Source organism: Malus sylvestris, chromosome 7 (genome assembly GCF_916048215.2).
Source record: "Malus sylvestris chromosome 7, drMalSylv7.2, whole genome shotgun sequence".
NCBI classification, from domain to species: Eukaryota; Viridiplantae; Streptophyta; class Magnoliopsida; order Rosales; family Rosaceae; genus Malus; species Malus sylvestris.
The window spans coordinates 11,904,111-11,923,447 of record NC_062266.1 but is presented as its reverse complement, the minus strand read 5'-3'; the positions used below and the strand labels follow the sequence as shown (position 1 = coordinate 11,923,447).

Sequence of the window (19,337 nt, the reverse complement as noted above, 5' to 3'; positions counted from 1 at the left end):
GTGGCATGATGAGATTGGTTAAAAATCCTATCTGAAATTAAAACTATTTTATTATTTTATTCTTTTAGAAAAAATTTAAAAATATTTTAAATGGGCTGGATGCCAGCGCATTTTTTCACTGGGTGCCAGCGCATTTTTTTAGGGGTGGAGATGCATTGGCATATTACTGTTCATTGGAGTATGTTACTGTTCCCTGGAGTGGATAAATGGGCTGGGTGCTGGCACAAAGTCCTCAGGGGTGGACTTGCTCTTATATACCCTTAGATGTTGAGTTTCATTGTGGAGTGTGGTTTAGACTTAAGCTTGCGAACCAATTAGTTCTATTCCTAGTTAATTGGACCCAATTAAAAGTAAGATTTTGTTGGTTTTGGTAGGTGACCCATGTGGACACATGATGCGAAAATTATCTTAACACACAAATTAAACCCTCTTGTTGTCAATTGTAGTAAAGAATGTAAGTAGGGATCGTTCTAGGCCGGGGATTAGGAGGGATTGCTAAAACACTTGAAACTGACTTAAATATGTGAAAACAAACTTAAAAGCATGAAATTAAACTTACAAGACTCAAAACAAGGCCACAAGACTCAAAACAGATTATAGAGACTCAAAACTGCCTAAAAACAACTCTAAGGCAGTTTCTGCCACTAACACTAAGTTTGGAAGAAAATTGATTTTATCTTGACTTAAAACACTTAAAAACACAATCTAAAACAAGTACTAACTAATATGACTTTAATAAAATAAGGGGATTTTGGTTTTGGACGAAAATAAGGAAAACAAAACAAGTAAATTAAAGAACTAATGAAATCTGCGCGAATTTGAGTAAATTGAATGGATGGAAGGCTAGCTAGGAGGTTCTTCTCCACACATGACATACTTGCATATAAAATGATTTCCAGTTGCTTTTCAATAAACCATGAACCTCAACACCCCAGATTAATTAGGTACGCTTAAATTAATCCTCAGATTTTCCTAATTTCATTGAATTGGATGATTGCATACAACAACCCAAAGCATTCCCCACAAGTTTCCTACATGAATTGCATAATAGAGATACAAGCAAGAATCATTAAGTTCTATGAACATCATAAGCATTGACGAAACACTTGTAACTATGAATTGCATGAAACTTATGCCAAGAATTTACTTAACACGGTTGTGACGAACAACCTTTACTACTTGTGAATATAAGTTCATAACGATTAGATGAAACTCCCTTATATCCTAGCATCATATTTATGCATGGAAATTAAGCGTGCACTCTCAACCAACATACACAAATCAGTTTTAATTCAAATGGATAAGTAAATTGAATTCACAACTTATGAATCACAACTGAAAGTAATCAAATCATATTGCAAGCATGAACATGGTTTCGAATTCCCCCTAGCTAAGGGGGGTTTAGTTTCTCATACTTACAAAGCAATGATAAACAAATTTAGACATTGAAAACAAACGAAAGAAAACACCTAAAAATGCTCCAACAATCCAACTTGAATGGCAAGCACGTCCAAGGGTCCTCATTCTTCTCTTTGTTGCGGCACAAGGTGTGGTTTGATGGATGAGTGGTAAATTATGGTGGTGGATGGATATAGGTGAGTTATGGTGAAGGGTGGATGGGTGGATTGTGTTCTCTCCCAAGGAATGAAAGTGTAAATGTATGGAGTTGTGAGATATGAATGTAGTGTCTTTGGATGGATTTCCCCCAAATTATGGTGAAGGGTGGATGTATTTATAGGCTAGGGAGAGGAGTGTATGGAGTTGTAATGAGTGGATGTAATGGGTGTAGTGGGTGAGTGTTTGGTAATGAGTGGATGTAATGGGTGTAGTGGATGGATGTTTGGAGTTGTAGGTCAACACACTTGCACACACACATGCTGATTTATAGCCTTCAAATCTTCAAAAACGTCCATCCTCATGTCTCCATGCTTGCACTATCCAATCTTGGCTAAAAAATGCTCTAAAATGCTCCAAAATGCACTTTCTTGCCAACTTTGTTATTATGACCTACAAACACACGAAAATAGCTTAAAATACATAATTAACTAAGAAATAACAACACAAATGCACAAGAACAAGCTAACTAAGTCGCATAAATATGCTCCTATCAACACACACACACACCCACTCTCACTCTCTCTCCCGTTGACACACACACTCTCTCTCTCCTCCCTCTCGAGTTTCTTCCCATTTTCCATACAATGTACGGACCAGTTTCAAAACCCCTCGATCACTCACGAATCAAAGCTAAAGTTGGTGTCTTTGAGTTCTTGGCAAGCTAAGGATCACAACCATACCTTTCTTTGCACGTGAAACCCTCGATTTCTAGAAAACCAGATAACCCAGATTCGAGGTACTGTTCATGCACACGTAAATGTGAAGTTTTTATAAGATTTTAAGCCTCTAGGAAGCTTTAAAATGTCTTTACGAAGTTCGAAGAAGAAAAACGAATTGTTTTGGATGTCGGGAAGTCGAGTTTGGCGAGTTTGAAATTTGGCTAGAATCATCGTGCTTTCTCCGGCGAAATCCCGTGATTTTTGGAGCTTGAAATTGGTAAGATTGTGTTCTTCTAGTCCTAAGCTTCATTTTGGTTAAGATTTCATGAAATTTGGTTGAGAAATGGAAGAGAAATGAAGGTTTAAACATTTTCCAGTTTTCCGGTGACGACGGAGACCGGCGAGGTTCACCAGAGAAGAAAGAAGAATATTCCGTCAAAGTTGACGGAATATTCCTAATGGAGGGTAACGGCGTCAGGTAATTTCGACGGAATATTCCTTTATTTGGATGGAATATTCCTTTATTTTGACTGAATATTCCTAAGGGCAGTTAGGGATTCCGTTAGGATTCCCTGCGCGTGTTACCGTGCCTCCGCCTGCTCGTGGTGGCGCATGGGTGATCGGAAAAAATTTCTAAAAATATAGAGATGTTCGTGAGGTTATGTAGATCATGTTGGTGTATTCAAACATCCCATTTGAGCATTGTATGATAAGTTATTAGCTAGTTTTGTCTATGTGATTTAAATAATGTTTATTCAGTTATTTCGCATATAGGTGAGACCTATCCCAAGGACGAGCGCAGTCAAGGGCGGCTCGGGGGCTACAATCCTTCGACATACCAGTGAGTGGGCTTTTGGTTTTAAGTATATATGTATATGCTTGGTATCTTTCCCAGAAAATGCATTTAAATGAGTTATGATTTAAATTGCCATGCCAAATGTCTTACATTTAGAATATGCATATGATGTTTGCATATATATATAATTGTGGTGCTGTGGATGCTCAGGTAAGCCCCAGGTGAGTTTATGAATTGTGAATGTGAATAACGGTTGTGATTAATTGAGAAACATAGAGCTCATAAACTTGCACCCTGGTGTTAGTGATTTAGCCAGAGATATGGTAGGCCTGTATATGATGTCACCTCCCGCACTATACATTGGATCCAATTTAGGTGCACAATCTTGTTGTACAGACCACTATAGGCGGTTCCGACTCGTAGGTGATTAGCGATTTATCGCACAGCTATCATGAGAGCGTAGCATTGAGCATAACTATATTACACCCAGTCTTGTCGTACAGACCACTACAGGTGGTTCCGACTCGTGTGCAGATGTAGTGCCATACAGGTCACCTTCGGTGACTCCGGCTAGATTGACTAATGAGCTATGAATTCAGCCGTACAGACCTCTACGGGGGTTCCGGCTAATATGTTATTATTTTCACCTGAGTTTCTCATTCTATTATATAATTGTCATGGCATACTTGTGAATATGGATATGTGAAGCATGAATTGAGATATATATATATATATTCCATTTCTGGGAAAGTTATACATGTTTTACAGCGAGGGGTTAAAACATTTGATAAATGAAATGGTTTTGAAAAGCTTTGTTTTTGCCCATTCACACTTTCTGTTTTACGCCCCTCCAGGTTTTAGATAAGCTTATCCGTTGGTGGCTCACGAGGATTGATTAGAGGTTCTGACAGACTATCACAAATGTAGGGCATCTTTAGGTGTCGTTTAATTAGTACTTGTTTTCTGGACTGAACTTAGGCTACTTACGCTCTGATTATGTATTCACACATATTATAGCACTTATCTTAACTAGTACTTTTATGAGTTGGTTTTCAATTATTCGTATTCTCTATTAGCATTATTGTTTCCGCACAATGCACATGTCTACGTCACTCTCACGTGACGGTCAACATGCCCTGATTCGGGTTGAGGTGTGTCAGATATAGTAGAATAATTCAACATAATATATGCAAATAGTTTATACCAAATCCAAATTCCTAAAATCCACAAAACACAAACCATAAAATACGTATCAAACATCACATAAATTAGAGAATCCTAAAACAAAATTGAGGTCTAATTCTCTTTTTCACAGAGAAAAAAATCTAAATAAGGATGTCCCCTTGATTAAGCTCTAAACAAAAAAAGGTGTATGATTATATACCTCAAAATGCCAAAGAACCAAGTTCTCACTCCAACGATCCAAAATTCTAAAATTTTGAAACGTAGTAAATCCATTAGCAATTCTCAAACATGCTAAATTTAGACAGAAGGTAAATAACCATAATCCAATAATCTAAGAATGTGTCAATTTAACAACCATAATCCAGTAATCTGGGACAACCACTATCCCTCCCCAACCCCAACACCCCCCCCCCCCAAAAAAAAAAAGTTGTTCTGAAGATTGACTACACTTAGTGTCCATTGGGATTTAGGGTATTCTTAGAAGTTTTGCAGTCTTTATTTTTTATCAAGACTTATGCAATAAATTAAACACACAAACATGTATAGACACATAGAATAGATTAAACAGAAACATGTATAGACAGAAACGACCACCTCATCATACAACATTAAAAATAAACCAACCCACAAATGAGTTTGGTTTGCTGCCAAGTTGAAAGCAAACAACAGCAGGAATCGCAAGCACCAAGTTTAAGACATGAGAAAACTCAAACCAGCACGCAACTGAGTTAAATTCAACTACATGGTTCAGTTTCATCGACCCAATTTCATAAAACCATCTACCAAACCAACATCTGTTTTCACTTCATTCAATGGTTAAAGAAAATTTTGGCCAACTCATGTTGAAAAGGAAAAGAATGAATCGCTGATTAGGAACATGGATAATTCATAACTAATTAAATCTAAATGCATCTAATTCAGCATTAATTCAACAATAACTTCTTCTGGTTTCAAGAACTCATCTCTTACATTAGAGGAATATAAACCGCATCTGTAATTACCTAAATGAGGAAAAATTAATACAACCAAATCAATGTTTATTTTGTTCCTGTTCCATCGTTTTCTCGGCAACCAAACAGTTTGGGGAAGGAAAAGGATTGAACCCAATAAGCAAAATCAAAACTTTTTTCTGCCAATTCATTCTCTTCACCCAGAAGAAGATTAAATTGACAGGAGAAAAACAGATAGCATTTTGTGGATTCTTTAAACAGTACCAATTATAATGTTATGTACTCACACCACACCACACTGGAGAGTTCAATTCATTCCAAAGAGAAATTAGAAACCAACAAACTGGGAAAATGGAAGAAAACAAACATCTGTTAAAATTTGAATTTATCATGTCCCCAAAAGCCAAGTCCTCCCACTCGACAGGCAATCTCCGTCGTCAAAACTGTTTTCTAAATATTCCCATCGTCAAAACATGAAAATACGAAGTTGCTAAAAACCTAAAACTCAATCTTCTTCATATATGCACAGAGTAACAGATGATTTAAAAAGAAAATTAAATATAAGCGCATAGCTAATAAAACAGAATAAATATAGAAAAACGCACCTCCATGATTTAGATTCTACGGGCTTTCCAATCAACAATTCCTCCAAATATGAAAACATCCTCTTTAACTGATTCAAAAGGAGCAGTTGTATCATCGATGAGTATTTATCAAATATAACCAAAAATTAACCTTTAATTTCAAAAATGTCACTTTTTATAAAATCATTCAAATATATTCAAAATTTCACCTAAATAGACATAAATACCCTTAAATTTAACAATCAATAAATTAAAGGCTTTTTAGCCAAAATGATTCGTGACATTGATATAACTCCTTAATCTGATTCTTAACAATTAACGATAATCAATAATAGTGTTTTTGAATTTGTCTATCGTGAATCATTTTAGTATTTGTTTGAATTTGTCCATCGTGATCATTTTAGTTTTTTGTGAAAAATCTTTTAATTGCTCTGTTGGTGTGATGATGTGGCGCCACGTGGGTCTCACAAATACAATCATATAATGACATGTGGATTAACTTCGAAAATTATTTTTATATTTAAAATTAAAAATGATATTAATAAGAAAAAAGGCGTTGACGGCATGATTGAAATTTTGCTGCTCCTACTTGCGGTAACCGCCGCGGCGTTCAATGTCGATGATGAGGGGGTCGAAGGGAATAGGGTTGTGGTGGTGGAGTGTAGAAGCAAAAGTTAGATTGGAGCTTGAGGCGACAGTAGCTAAAAAGCCTTTAATTTATTTAACTATTAAATTTGAGGGTATTTGTGTCTAAATAAATTAAATTTTGGATATATTTGAAACTTTTTATAAAAAGTGACATTTTTTAAATTAAGAGTTAATTTTTGGCTATATTTGATAAATACTCTGTATTGATAAGACCTCTGTTCTTAGCACTCTTAGACTCTATCTAGCCATGGGTTATTTGCCAAATTTCCTCCCAAAATTTCCCCCCAAACACCACCCAACCCAAGCTAAAGCATTGGGCTAAAAGCCAAATGCTAAAACTGGGCTAAATTCCCCTCCCCCCCCCCCATCTGCATGGACTCGCCCGAAATTGGACCACGCTCGGCCCACCCACTCACGGACGCACCCCACGGGCCTACTTCAAATTTGCTCCCGACAAAGTGGGGGCCCACTGTCAGGCTCCTGTTGGCCACTTCCCCCGAGCCTAACGGCTATATTCCCCATCCGACAGCCATTATTTAAGGACTGTTGGTTGATCCAATGGTCCAGATTCAAATTTAATTTTTAAAAAATATGTTATTTTAAAATACATTGAATTCAACGGCTGAGATCAAATATAATCAAATCTAACGGTTAAAAAAAGATCTAACGGCCCAAATTTAAATCCAACGGCTAAAATAATTAAAAAAATTATTTAACTCAAAACTCACCAAAAAACTCTATAAATACACCTATGTATTTGTTCAAACATCCACACAAAAGTCAATTTTCTCCTACAATTCTTCCAATTTATCTTTCTACCATTTCTTTCCATTTCCAAATTGTTTAACATGGCAAGAGAGCATATTAGAGGTCGTAATTGGACCTATGAGGAAGATGTTGCTTTATGCTTGGCATGAGTTTCTGTTAGCGAAAATGGTGCAGTTGGCACAAATTAAAATAAGAAAGTTTTGTGGGATAAAATCATTGCAAAGTTTCAAGAAAACTACAATGGCGGCGGGAGGGACGGTGGTGGTGTTTATGATCAATGGAAGACTATCAACAAAGCATGCACTTTATGGAGGGGAAGCTTGGAGAGAGCCGTGGTTGGCATGGCTGGTGGAAGGAGTGCCACAAAAGTTGTGAGTTTTGTTCTTAGTATTTTATTTGTCATGTACATAATATTATTTTTATGTATTTTTTGCGTAGGGTGACAAAGCAATGGAAATTTACAAGACAAGAGTAACACCAAAAAATCAAGTTTTTAAGTTGCAACATGCTTGGGACGTCCTCAAGGATTGTCCGAGGTGGGGAACCGATGCGGACCAACAATGGGGAAGATTATTTCAGCGTGAAGCCGCACAGACAAATGCCGGAGATGAAGGTGTCAATGAAATGACCCCATCTCCTTCTTTTGCAAGGCCCTCATGAAGAGATAAGCAAAAGGAAGCAAAAAGAAAAGGAAAGTCCCAAGATCCGATGAGTGGACACTTTGCTACCGGAATTGCAAAATTGAACGAAACCCATAGCGCTCGCCAAGAAGAAACGGCCCGAATGCGTTTGCAAATGAAGCAAATCTTGGATAGGGAGCAAGATAGGTTTGAAATTAATTTGATGATGGAGGACCTCAACAAATACACTCCAGAGAGGAAGAAGTTGTAAACAAAAGGAAATTTTGCGAAAGTTTGCCTCAAGGAGTATGTTTCAAGATGATGAATTCTCTGAACCCTATATCCCAAGTCCTGTACGAAGTCCATCACCAAGTGAAGATGGTGGATATGATTATTAAGTTGATGTAGTGTATGAATTATGTGCTTTATTAATTAAGTTTATTAATTTTCGTTTGTATTAAGTTTATGTAGTTTATTAATTATGTGGTTTATGAATTATCGATTGTATTAAGTTTATGCGGTTTATGTATTTTATTAAATTTATGTCTTATTAATTATTGTTTCTATTAATCTAGATGCCTTCAATAATGATTGTACTTATTATTCCACACTTTGATGTAGAATAGATGTCTTCAATAATTCAACCTCCATTCAATAATTTATCCAACGTACTAGACAAAATACTTTGCACAAGAAGACACTTAAATTTATTACTAGAAAATAACAACATAGTACACTTAAAATTATTACATAAATGCTTAATTAATATCATCAACGTTGACCTTCTCGGCGCCATACATGCTCAACCAAATCCTTGCGGAGTGTGTTATGACATTGAGGATCTTGAATTCTATTTAAACGTCTCATATACTCACTCAAGGTGACCCTATCCTGTCGGGTCTCATATGTGGTTGAAGCGAGATATTCAACATCTCTTGCAATAGCTCTCACATGTGTTGGTTGGTCATCATCCACATCTTCGTCTGAATCTTCTTCAATTTCGATGTACTCATCTTCCACAATCATGTTGTGCAAAATTATGCACGTCATCATGATTGAATGGAGGTCTTCGGTTTGCCAAAATCGTGCAGGCCTTCTAACAATGGCCCATCGAGCTTGCAGGATCCTGAACTCTCTCTCCACATCCTTCCTGTAAGACTCTTGCCTCTGCGAAAATAATTTCTTCTTTGCACTATCGGGATGAGAAAAACTTTTGACAAAGGTAGACAAACTAGGATAAATACCATCAGTTAGGTAGTAACCTAGCTCATACCTATTACCATTTACCTTATACCGAAATTATGGTGCCCATCCATTGACAACATCATCGAACAGAGGAGAAGACCAAAGAACGTTGATATCGTTGTTTGATCTATGAGTGCCGAAGAAAGCATGCCAAATCTATGTGTCGTAAGATGCCACAGCTTCGAGCACGATGATTGGCTTGTTATGACGACCTTTGAATTGGCCAACCCAAGCAGTAGGACAATTCTTCCACTCCCAATGCATACAATCGAGACTTCTTATCATGCCAGGGAAGCCTCTTTTGTTTGCCTTGCGCAAAAACCTCTTCAAGTCTTCACGATTTGGCTTGTGGAGGTATGTGGTTCCATATATGGCTTTAATTACCTTACAGAAGTGCGTCATGTTCTCAATAGCAGTACTCTCTGCAAGTCGGTAATACTCGTCAGTTGAGTCTGCAGAGCACCTATTAGGTAGCATACGAAAAGTAAATGGGAGCTTCTGATAAGGTGATAGACCTTGTCGACCTGCGACATCTATCTTCTTTGCAAAGTAGTGGTCATGATTGATAACTACGTTCAAGATACTTTCAAAAAGCTCTTTCCTCATCCGAAACCACCTCCGAAAATCATGAGCAAGAAATTTTGGATGCTCGATGAAATAATCTTTTATCATTCGGTCATGACACTCTTCTCTATCACGCTGCACAAATGAACGCCCTGTGACAGAACCGCGATGGCTAGATTCACCATGGTGCTCAGATTGCATAAACGAGTTCACAAGTTCATCTTCGGCGTTGAACAATTTTGCATCCTCAATCTCAATCCTTGCTTGGTATTGTGCCATCTGCATTGCCATGCTACGCCTTCTTCTATCACCCATTGATGAGATATTGAGGATTTTTAGGAAACAAAAACTCTTTGAAATTTGAAAGATTGGTGAATATAGAGGATGATTGAAGGTTGAAAGGTTGTGTGATCAACTAATAATGGACATATGTTTATATAGAGGATGATTGATGAAAGTTGAATGGTTGGTGACCCTTGAAAGTTTGGTGTTGAACGGTTGGTGAAAGTTGAAAGTTTGGTGTTGAACGGTTGGTGAATTGAACGTTAGCCTAGGGTTGAAAGATTGGTGAAAGTTGAAGACTTGCTTTGTGGAAAATTTAGTGATTTTTCAATATTTATTGGAATTTAAATATTTTTAGATTAAAATGTTTATAAATTAATTTACGATAGTCTACATATTTATTTAAAAAAAAATTAATTTAAGAAAAAAAATAGCCTAACATAAGTAGGCCACCATTCACGGACGAAATCGAGCAAGCAGAACCTCCACGCAAGTTTAGCATGCCACATTTCACATCCTTCAAAGGAGATGGAGACCCGGAGAGGCATTTGAAGCACTACCGAAGCGCGATGGTCCTTTATCAGAACAACGACAATCTCATGTGCAAGATATTCGTCACCATTCTACAAGGCGAGGCGCAAGATTGGTTCTACACCCTGCCGCCATAAACCATCCGGAGTTTCAACAAACTTTCTTTGGTTTTCACCAAAGAATATTCATCTCATCACTCGATCAAGAAGAAATCCGACCACTTGTTCAACGTCAAGATGAACCCAAAGAAGTCGCTTCGCGACTATGTGAAGAGGTTCAAAGCAAAGAAGGCAAGGATAGTCAGATGCAACGACTCGATAGCTAGAGTAGCCTTCTAAAAAGGACTTCTAGCAAACCACCCGTTGTTCAGAAAATTGATCATCTAACTCTGGCAGACTCTTTTGCTCTAACAGACAAGCATGCACTTTGGGACAAGGCTCACTGATCAAGATGCAAGGACTTGAAAAAAAACCTTACATCACCTCCTTACTATCCAAACTGGAAGCAATGGAGGACATATTCGCATGTTTAACTGTATCTGAAGTAACAATAAGCTCTACCATTATACGAGAAGAGCTGGGGGCTCGACTACCTGTATTCCACAGTTCAAAAGCTCTCCTCAATGCTACCAGAAATTCAAAAGCTAACTTTGGCAATAGTTGTTGCAACCCCGAAGCTCAAGTTTTTCCTTCAGACGCACGTAGTCATCCTCATGACACACTATTCTGCCCAATCAGATGCGCAACGATAAAGGCATAGACACTGGTAGATGCAAAGTTTTCTGACGAAAGCAACAACTCGGCCCAAAAGGTGCGCCAAGGGCAGACGAACACTAGAATGACACACTCGGAAGTAAGTTTTGTCATCGCCGCCCCAAAAGATTATACATAGGAGCAACATATACCAGCAGTTGAACACCACTTCCTGTTATGTGTCACACAACCCCAGCTGACCCTTGTTCCATAATTCAACTCTAGAGTGGCCCAATACTGGCAGTTGAGCATTTCCTGCTACGTGTAATATGGCCCCAGCTCCACAGCTCCCTACCACGCCTTCACAATGCAATAGGGCGACCTAACGATAGCTTCACGACTTCTTACTGCGCATTCACGCCTAACCTAGGCGACGCAATAAAACAGCCCAACGACGCCCCGGAGGTAGCCGAGCACGCCCTAGCCGCGCCTGCTCTACCCAACTACAAAGGTTTAGGAGAACACGTGGTCCTTGTCACCCTAGACAATTCGATGCCTGAGCAGTCGATCACTCTAGGCTTCAAAGCATCTAACAAGACGATCATCGACTGCCTCAAGAAATCCCTCACTGACAAGAAGGGAAAATGGCCATACGAACTCCCCGGATGTATATAGGCATATCGCACCACCAAAAGACAAGTAACCGAACAATAAGGAGATGGCCACAAGCTTAAATCTGGCAGAGGAGAAGCGCGAGCATACCATCACCCGTATCGCAGCCTACCAGCAGCAGCTCCTCTCCAGCTACAACAAAAGGGTCAAAATCCAACAGTTCCAACCTGGAAATCTAGTCTTTAGAAAAACCTTCATCACTGCTCGTAAAGAATGCTCCAAAAAGATGGATCCTATCTGGGAAGGTTCGTATAAGACCAATAGAGTAGGCGACAAGAGTAGTTACACCCATGCCACCAAGAACAACAAAGAGATCAAAAAGCAGTGGAATGCCTACGATCTAAGGAAGTGCCATGTGCAACCTCCCGCAACACCAAAGCCCGAAGACTCAAGCAGCTCGATGGGCACCACCTCACCAACCGAGGATTATCCAGTTATTATGCAGTTCCTACCTTACAGCTAAAGTTCTCGTTCTTTTCACTCGTTTTTCAATGAGGAATTCAAAAGTAATCTACAACTTGGCTCGGCTGCATGCTTACAACAACTGATCACTCCTGCACTTCAAAAGAAGATCGCGCCCTTCTTAGGGACTCATCGCAGGAATTACGCCCCCTGAGGGACCAACCATGCTCTCCAGTGTGATAGGGTAAACCAATTCCCCGACACCCACATAGGTCTGCTCTCCAGTGTGAAAGGATAAACTAATTGCTCTCTAATGCGAGAGGGTAAACCAATTCCCTAACACCCACATGAGTCTACTCTTCAAGGCGGGATGATAAACTTACACTCTAAATATCCAAACATGGATAAGCCGGGCTGCCCTGGTATAACTAAGTGCACGATGGCTTGTGCCAGGATTCCTAGAAGTAGCCACAATGACCTTTTTCAAGGCTTAGCTAGCTGAAGGATTTTAGGTCTCTTGGCTTAATTCGCTGGAAACCGGGCCCTAGAGACGGATGGGGCACATTACGCAGTACACCTTACAGACGGCTACCCTCGAACCTTAAAGCTGCTACCGAGGGCACTAAGGTAGCCTACGGTTTTCGGAAGACTGCCAACAGTTTGCCCTTCGAGCAGTAAAGCCGCGCTAGACTTATACAACCGCACATTCATGTGAAAGGTTAAACAAGCTAACGTGCATATACGAAACTTCATCCACTGCCGACATGCTGCATAGTCGATAAGTTTCACCTTTGCTAAGCGTGGAACAACCTGCACCAAGTCCTAAAGTGTTGTGATACTTGTTACGCAACCTATGAAATTAGAGAAAGCCAAAGTTAACAGCCTAGTGGTCACGCGGTCTTGTCTGCTTTTGTAAGTAAGGCGTCTGGCTGCTAACCCTATGGCTAATAACTTTGCAAAGTTCTACACCAGCACCTACGGTTGCATAAGCTACGAGGCATGTCTGCTTATAGAAAAGTAGTACGCCTGCCACTGGTCTATAAAGTCTAAAGGTTAGGGTATGAACAAAAGAAGTGAAGATGAAGAAAAGCGAAGGAAACATGTTTATAAACAACTAGCAAAGGCCGAATGAGTTCAAGCAAAACAAGAGCTACAAGGAAAAACAAAGAAAATCCTAAAGCTTACCTAGAAGACTACACTTCAGCTGTTTGGGCATCCCACGACTACTCGGTCGCCACACCTTCAGCAGCCGCGACACTCTTAGCAGCGGTATCATCCAACGTTTCACCCCCAGCTGCCCCAGCTTGGGCACCAACTTTTCCAATTATTTCACTAATGGAAGCCTTAAAAGTAAAAGCAAGCAAGTCTTCTAGATAGATAAAGAAAGTCTCGAAACCTCGAGCCCATCATTCCCACCCTTCAGCTGCTCATTCTCCTTGAGCAGATCAACACGGAAGCGCTACAACTCATCCACTTCTTTCTTCAGACTTTCGTTGATCTGTACACCTTGAAGTTCCAACACTTGGGGTTCAAGCCTATCAACGATTCTCTTGAAGTGGATCACTTGATTATAAGCAGCAATCAACTCTTCATTCTTTACATAAGCAACGAAATGAAGCTCAGAAATTGCAAACTCAAGATCTTGAATCTGAGGTATGTAACATCCAATCTCCTTCTCTGCACTTTCATACTTAACTTAGATCGCGTCAAGCCTAGTCTTCAAGTCAATGATCTCTTGGTGAGTGGTCTCAAACTACAGAGAATTGGAGGTAAAGATAGACCCTTTCAAATCGACTAGCTCAGATTCCAACCTCTCGATCTTCTCGATAAAAGAATAAGCTTCGGCTGCCACAACCTTTGCCACCTCCTTAGCAGCCTTGGTATCCTCTTGGTCAAAGAGCATAGACTCTGCTGCTAGAATAACTATCTTCTGCATCATTGCAAGTAGAGCAATCTTCATATACTCAGCCATATGCTTTGCAAAGGAACTTGGGTAAACAACCCTTCTAACGCCATCGACAAACTTGGCATAAGCGTCTATGTTTTTAAGCAGATCTGGTTTCAAAAGCACACAGATCTCAACAACCTCCCAAGAAGCAAGCTTTGTGGATTTCTCACAGTTGCCCATGCGAGTAGTCTCCTCATTCTCAGCAGCAAGAGAAATAAGCCTTGGCACCACTTTAGTAGCAGAATCCACCTTATTGCTCTTCCTAATAGCAAGCCTCTCCAAAAGGTGGATCAGACTTAGCTCGCAATGGACATCTTGGTACAAACTTCGGCATTGGGGGCATGACAGGACCTTTACGATGAGTAATCCTATCAGCAGTTGTACTAGCCATTCTCGACATGGTAGGTGCCATAGGCTTAGATCTAGAGGCGGGGAAGATCTCTTTTTTTCCATCTCATTTGTAGTAAGCTCCACGATAGCGATCAGACAAGCTAATGCATCCGCCTTGATCCTCTTTACATCCTCTTTGGGGAGCAGCCCACCTTTCTCTTGGCGAAGAAGACTAAGCAGCCAACGACATTCATGGTACTCAGCAGGAGAGCTCAACCCATCATTCTAACAGGCAGAAGGCCTGCATGCACAGCATTCCAGCAGCCTATGAGGCCCGCAACCTCCTCATTTCTCTTAATCACCGGCCTGGCTCGCGTCAGGTCTAAGAGCCCAAAGGACATGAGCCATGTGGCCCCAGTTGCGCAAGTTGCCCTTGGCTCTAGCCAAGCCGAGTAGCCCAAGCAATGGTCTCTGCCACAACACCTCATCGGCCCATGCTAGCCGACGTGCCACACCACCCTGACGGCTGCCCCGTGACAGCAATATCCAAGAAGAAGACATGGAAAATTAAAATTTTCTTACCTCGGTGCGGCGCGGAGAAGATGATGAAAGCAACGAAACACGGTTCTTTGCACGGGCAAGATGTAGAAGATTGCTAGAGGAGGGGGAAAAATATCCTCTAAGCTCTCTCTCTCTTGTAGGGTAGAATAAATCACTCTCCAAAGTTGATTTAATAACCCACTTAAGGTGGACTTAAAAATAGGAAACAAGCCTATGTTTTCTAAAGCAAGAAGATCTCTATACCTACTGCCTTTTCCTGTGAACAGCCCAACAGGTGTGGGGGCATTTGTGGAGCCAAAAATAATCACAAGGCGACACATGGATTTTTGGGTAAAAATGACAAAATTACCCTCGAGGCACACCGAAATTCCTACACGCGAGCAATGGACAATCATCCTTCAATCAAGTCAAAAATGCCCAAATAGGTATTTATTTTTCAACCTATTTCATCCATGCTCATCAAATCCTCTCCACAAGGTAACCCCTAAAATATGCCTTTTAAATTATGTTAATTGGCTAATTAATGGATTTATTACCTAATTAATCTATTAATGGCCAATTAAACTACCAATTACACCCAAAAAATACATAAAAGGCCGGTCACCTTCTCTCCCAAGGGGACCAGCCATGCCCTATATATACTACCCCATTTTCTCTAGAAACCTAAGTCTTCACTCTTGCTAAAATTCTCCAAAATTCTCAAACACTTTTCTCACAAAATTCTAACTTCGGCATCGAAGGTTCTTCGGCTAAAGCCCCCTCCCATTCATCATGGGCGCGTGAGACTTTTGACCTTGACCTAAGGTGTTATTTGTTTTATAGGTGCAATTTTGTCCAAGATCAAGAGGAAGAAATTTGCATCCACAGTAATGATGCGAAAATTAACTTAACACACAAATTTAACCCTCTTTTGACAATTGTAGTATAAGTATAAGTAGGGATCGTTCTGGACCGGGGATTATGAGGGCTTGCTAATGACCTCTAAACTGACTCAAAAACATAAAACTAAACTTAAAAACACTTAACAAGACTCACAAGACTCAAAGCAAACTTAAAATACTCAAAACAGCTTAAAACAACCAAATAAACTTAAACTAGACACTAGAAATGACTTTGGATGAAAATTGACTTTTACTTGAATCAAAACACTTAAAAACACAACTAAAATAGATTCTAACTAATTAGACACACTAAAGTAAAGGGGGATTGAGTTTTGGATGAATTGGAAATAAAAACAAGTAACTAAAACTTAAGACAGATTTTGGACGAAGTTGAAACAAATAATCAAGTATGAAAACTAGACGGATCGTAAAATGAATTTGGGAAATAAGATGATGGATGGGATAGCTAGAGGCTTTTTCTCCATACATGACATGTATGCAAACAACTCGATTTCCAGTTACTACTTCATTGAATTATGAACGACAATACCCCAAATTAACTGTGACATCACTAGTTAACCCTCAGATTTTCCTTGTTTTATTGGATTGGATGACATCATTCAACAACCCAAAATATTCTTCAAAAGTTCCCTACATGACATCATGTCACTTATGCTAGAATTAAACTTAACGTGATCGTTTATAAGCGACCTCCACTACTTATGAATATAAGTTTGTAACGATTATGTGAAACTTTCTTATATTCTAGCATCGGATTTATGCATGCCAATTAAGTGTCGACCCTTAATCAACAAATACAAATAAGTTATCAATCAAATAGTTAAGCTAATTGCATTCACAATTCAAGAGTTCATAACTGGAATTTATCAAATCATATTACACACATAATCATGGCTTTGAAATCACCCCTAGCTAAGAGGGGTTTAGCCACTCATGTTCACAACAAAATGAAAGAAAATGAATTTAAACATTGGAAACAAAAGAAAGAAAACACCTAAATGCTCCAACGATCCAAGTTGGACAGCAAGCACGTCCAAGCACTTTCCTTCCTTTCCTTTGATACGGCACAAGGTGTTGGTGAGTGTTTGAAGGTTTGTTTGTATGGAGGAATGGATGTGAAGATGAATGGATGTGTTTGGATGAAGGTTGTATTGAAATGGGGATGAATGATCAAGCAAAAACTAACCCAATTTATGTTACACACTTCCTTTTATAGAGGAAGTGCATGGCAATGGAGGGGAACATGGAGTGGTGTAGCAATTGAGTGCAATGATTCAATATAATGATGCATGAAATCTGAAATGATGGAGGGAACAAGGAATGGTGTAGCAATTGAGTGCAATGATTCAATGTAATGATGCATGAAATTTGAAATAATGAAAGGGACAAGGGTGATTATGCATGGCATGGGTGGAAAGGTGAGCAAGTGGTGAATCAATGAGTGCAAGGAGGTGAAAGGATATTGTGCACATGGTTGACAAAGGAAAGGAAGTGGAATGATGCAACAAATGAGTCAATGGAGGGAACATGGATGATGATGCACGGCATAGGAATCTAAAGGGAGTGCAATGGTGGTGCACGGTAATGATGGAAAGGTGAATGGTGGTGTGATACCCCTTTGTGGCTGAGCTCTTTGTCCTTTTTACATTAATTCTTCTCTCTTTAACACATTCCTAGCCTTTTTAGTCTTCAATTTTGTCCATCCACCTTGCTCCATGCATGTGTTATCCATTCCAAGCCCAAAACTGCTCCAAAATGAACCAAAATGCACCTTATTGCTTTATAAGGCCTATGGACCTACAAACACACGAAAATAGCTTAAAATACATAATTAACTAAGAAATAACAACATAAATGCATGAGAACAAGCTAACCCAGTCGCATAAATATGCCCCTATCAAGTAACATCTTGAATTCTTAGTAATATACAACATATTCTAAGGTTCTTGTGATATTCATATTCTCTTTGAACTTAATGGATTCTATTTCGTTAACTTGAGTAAACGTCATGCTAGGTTGCTTGATAGAATACTTGTAATGAGGGAAACATCATGCACTTTACATATCTTAGAGAGAATCAATATAACATAATCTACATGCCATGGATGTGTTATGAATGTCTTCATTCCAATTGCTTGGAATTGTAAGCTCGTATTATAATGTTGGTTGATGAATGTTTAGTCGTGGATTACATGCTCTAACTTGACTCATATTTGATTTTAAAATCCATTCTTAATTTTGTTGATTTTATTATTAAATTTTCTATTTAATACCAATTCAAAACCAAATCAAATCTTTTTAAATGTGTGTTTGTGTGTTGAGATGCAAAGTAATAAACAATCTTCAGTGGGATTGACTGTTGCTTGCTTACTATACTATTAACATCTTTGTGCACTTGCAAGGTTAAAGCTTAGAAACTTTAGTAATCTTTTAGGTTGCTAAGGTGGGTAACAAAACAGGTCTCAAGTTCGAATCCTCTTACTTTATTAAATAAAAAAGAAAAAAAAAGGTTGTTATTGACACTAAAAAAAATCATTATGCACTCCACATTTTTTATATTTAAAAAGAAAGATACACATACAAAGAGTGAACAATTACATTTTTGAAGTGCCAATTGTTATGACATACGTTATAATACATGTATAATTGTGTAAATCCTAAGTAGAAATAGATTAGGTATCCTTTGGGATCTAGAAGATCTTGTTGGAGCAATGTTAGAAAATATGAAAATAATAAAAGAATTTCAATGTTAATAATCATAGGTAAATTCACAACAACAATTATGTATGAGATTAATATAAACAACTAGAGAGAAAGTTAGAAAAACTGACAAACTTGGAGATTGAGGCATGCATAAATGCAAGTTCTAAATGCATGATTTCGCCCCTACTCTTGTACTTGTAATTTGGTAGGCGTCTGTCTCCCATAATTCAACAATCTAAGCACTTCAATCTTCGGACTCTGGCAAACTTTATATTTTTCCTACTCTCAAGACACAACTCAGAATTTGACAAACGAAGAATGAGAGAAACAAAGTGGGGAAACCCTATTTCTCAAGAGTAAGAATTAACTCTAATTTTCTATCATTTAATACCAATGGTTTCATGGGTTGATATAGAGCCCAATTACTATCTATTAAAGAAATGAACTTTTCATCTATAAGCATACATCATTTCGTAAGGGAATACACCTAAACAACATAACCTTTCTAAGAAATACATTTAACACTATTTTTCATTCAATTATTAAAATTATATGTTACAATATTTCATATATATTATAATATACAATTTCCAACACATCTTTTCTAATAGACTTTGTATTACTTGGAGAGCAAGTTTCTCTCCTCCTTATTACTATAAATAAGGGCACAAGTACTGG

At 38.7% G+C, this 19,337-nt stretch overlaps 1 protein-coding gene and 1 long non-coding RNA gene across 2 annotated transcripts; both read right to left on the bottom strand.

Moving 5' to 3' along the window:
• Nucleotides 1-1,273: 1,273 nt before the first annotated feature.
• On the bottom strand, nt 1,274-5,920 carry LOC126629180 (uncharacterized). The gene is made up of 2 exons (XR_007625677.1): nt 5,813-5,920; nt 1,274-2,007 (listed from the first exon to the last, which is right to left on the bottom strand). It is a non-coding gene; the product is annotated as an uncharacterized LOC126629180 (long non-coding RNA).
• Nucleotides 5,921-9,228: 3,308 nt separating this feature from the next.
• LOC126630092 (uncharacterized) lies at nt 9,229-9,951 on the bottom strand. The gene has a single exon (XM_050300247.1). It carries the CDS (start codon nt 9,949-9,951, stop codon nt 9,229-9,231), a length of 723 nt encoding a protein of 240 aa, XP_050156204.1.
• Between the last annotated feature and the right edge of the window lie 9,386 nt (nt 9,952-19,337).